Consider the following 2,953-nt stretch of genomic DNA (forward strand, 5'->3'; position numbering starts at 1 on the left):
GGGTCGATAAAATAAGTACCATTGACCCTCTGGGGTCAATATAATATCCTTCCCCTGAAATTGCTGGCCTTGTGCCAAAATTTGAAACCAATGTTACAAAACAAACTTATATTTTCTTCTTTCTCCCTTTTCATCTCCTTCTTTCATTCTTTCTTTCTTTTCAACAGACCGTCCTACCACGGCAATGTTCCATTATTCGAAGAACCATTCATATGTCCTCCAAGACCTGTCATCCAATGGTTCCTATTGTCATTGAATCAACAGGAAGAGGGGAAAGAGCTTACGACATTTTCTCCAGACTCTTGAAAGAAAGAATTATCTGCATTATGGGACCAGTATGTCGTCACCATTTCATTTTCTGTTTTTCTTCACCAAAATATTTCCAAAACACTTGTATTTTGGGACATGGAAGACATGTTGGAAAATACCTTGAAAATTAGGAATGGCTATGTGAATAAATAGCTTGCTTTGTAACCACATGGTTTCAGGTTCAGTCCCACTGTGTGTCACATTGGGCAAATGTCTTTTGCTATAGCACCAGGCTAACCAATGCCTTGTTGGTGGATTTGGTAGATGAAAACTGTGGTTACCTGTTATGTATGTACAGTAATCCCTCAACTATAGCAGGTTTTGCATTCCAAAACCTCCCAGAGAAATAATTAAAATCTAAAAAGATATAAATACCTATTGGCTGCAGATACCAGCGATATACTGAGGAGTCCGTGATATAAATTTACATATATTAGCCAGAAAAATCAGCAATGTGCTGAGGGCACGATAGGTGAACTGCGATATGGCAAAGGATTACTAAATGTATGTATGTGTGTGTGTGTGTGTGTGAAGGCACATGGCCCAGGGGCTAGGCATGTTGCACTCAGAATTGGGACGCTTGTCGGTTTGATTTCGAGACCAGCTGCACATTGTGTTCTTGAGCAAAACACTTCATTCCACATTGCTCTAGGTACTTATTCTATCAGTCACTTTTGCTGAACCACTAAGTTATGGGGACATGAACACATCAACATCGGTTGTCAAACGATGGTGTGGAGACAAACACAGACACCCGCACACACACACACACACACACATACTACGGGCTTCTTTCAGTTTCCATCTAACAAATCCATTCACAAGGCTTTGGTCGGCCCGAAGCTATAGTAGAAGACACTTGCCCAAGGTGCCACGCAGAGGGACTGAATCTGGAACCAATGTGGTTGGTAATCAGCAAGCTCCTTACCCAACAGCCACTCCTGTATAGATTATTTTGTATAGTTACATCAATAAACTCACAAACAAACAAACATTTCACACTTGATTGGTTTTTCTGACTCCTTTTCTTTCTCCGTCCTCTTCCACTTAGGTCACTGATGATTTATCCAGCCTTGTTGTTGCACAACTTCTTTTCTTGCAGTCTGAGAGTAGCAAGAAAGCCATTCACATGTACATCAACAGCCCAGGTAAGAAGCAACAGTAACTCTTTCTTTCTTCCTTCCTTCCTTTCTTTGAATTAGATACCATAGGCCATAGGCACAATCATGGTTATGCTTCCATCTCAACTTAATTTCCCTCGATTTCTGTATTTACAGGTGGTTCAGTAACAGCTGGTCTCGGTATTTATGACACAATGCAGTATGTGCAGCCGCCTATCGCAACGTGGTGCGTTGGTCAGGCCTGTAGCATGGCATCACTGCTATTGTCGGCAGGAACACCAGGAATGAGGCATTCATTGCCAAATTCTAGAATTATGATTCATCAACCTTCAGGACAAGTTGGGGTAAGTAATTGTACCTTGCTATAACATACATATATATATATATATATCATCATCATCATCATCATCATTTAACGTCCACTTTCCATGCTAGCATGGGTTGGACGATTTGACTGAGGACAGGTGATCCAGATGTCTACACCAGGCTCCAATCTGATTTGGCAGAGTTTCTACAGCTGGTTGCCCTTCCTAACGCCAACCACTCTGAGAGTGTAGTGGGTGCTTTTACGTGCCACTGGTACAAAGGCAAGTCAGGCGGTACTGGCAACAGCCATGCTCAAAAAGGTTTTTTTTATGTGCCATTTAAGAGGGTACTCTTAAATGGGCTGGTTATATAGCACTGGCATAGGCCATAGTTATGGTCTCACTTGGCTTGCCGGGTTTTCTCAAGTACAGTATATCTCCAAAGATCTCCGTCACTTTTCATTGCCTCGGTGAGGCCCAGTGTTCGAAGGGCGTGCTTCACCATGTCATCCCAGGTCTTTCTGGGTCTCCCTCAACTGCTAGGGTGTGACACTTTTTCACACTGCTGTTCTCATCCATTCGCAACACATGACCATAGAATAAGTACTAGGCTTACAAGGAATAAGTCCTTGGGTTGATTTATGTGACTAAAGACAGTACTCCAGCATGGCCACAGTCAAATGACTGAAACAAGTAAAAGAATAAAGAAATATGCATGTTGAAGCGAAGTACAGCTGGGCTGATGACATTGTTCTAATATTTTTTTTTTCTGTTGTTTCGTTTTATTTTTACCAGGGTAAAGCTACAGATATCATGATCCATGCTGAAGAGATCCTGAAACTAAAGTCACAGCTGAATAACTTGTATGTAAAACACACCAAACAGCCATTGGAAAACATTGGTAAGTTCAGAGCTTGGGAAAAATACTTAGTCAGTATTTTCAATGGTTGGAAGGGCATCCAGCTGTAGAAACCTTGCCAGATCAGATTGGAGCCTGGTGCAGCCTTCTGGCTTTCCAGACCTCAGTCAAATCATCCAACCCATGCCAGCATGGAAAACGGACATTAAACGTTGATGATGATGATGATGAATTAGTGGAGTAAAAGAAAAAAACCTGAAGATGGATCACATGGGTATTTTTAGCAGAATCTATCATTTGGCTTAACACCAACATCTGGTGAGGTCAGCAAATAACTTGCAAGACAAGACCCCTTAACT

General features: G+C 41.7%; 1 protein-coding gene across 1 annotated transcript in view; it reads left to right on the plus strand.

Annotated features, from left to right (window-relative positions):
* Positions 1 to 2,719, plus strand: part of LOC106875765 (ATP-dependent Clp protease proteolytic subunit, mitochondrial) — a 3,857-nt gene extending 1,138 nt beyond the window's left edge. Inside the window, exons 2-5 of the mRNA XM_014924024.2 lie at positions 168 to 335; positions 1,361 to 1,457; positions 1,587 to 1,774; positions 2,531 to 2,719. Coding sequence (XP_014779510.1) covers positions 168 to 335; positions 1,361 to 1,457; positions 1,587 to 1,774; positions 2,531 to 2,704 — 627 coding nt within the window. The 3' untranslated portion in view covers positions 2,705 to 2,719. The remainder of the gene's footprint in view (positions 1 to 167; positions 336 to 1,360; positions 1,458 to 1,586; positions 1,775 to 2,530) is intronic.
* Positions 2,720 to 2,953: the final 234 nt, after the last annotated feature.

Source organism: Octopus bimaculoides, chromosome 8, assembly GCF_001194135.2.
Source record: "Octopus bimaculoides isolate UCB-OBI-ISO-001 chromosome 8, ASM119413v2, whole genome shotgun sequence".
NCBI classification, from domain to species: domain Eukaryota; kingdom Metazoa; phylum Mollusca; class Cephalopoda; order Octopoda; family Octopodidae; genus Octopus; species Octopus bimaculoides.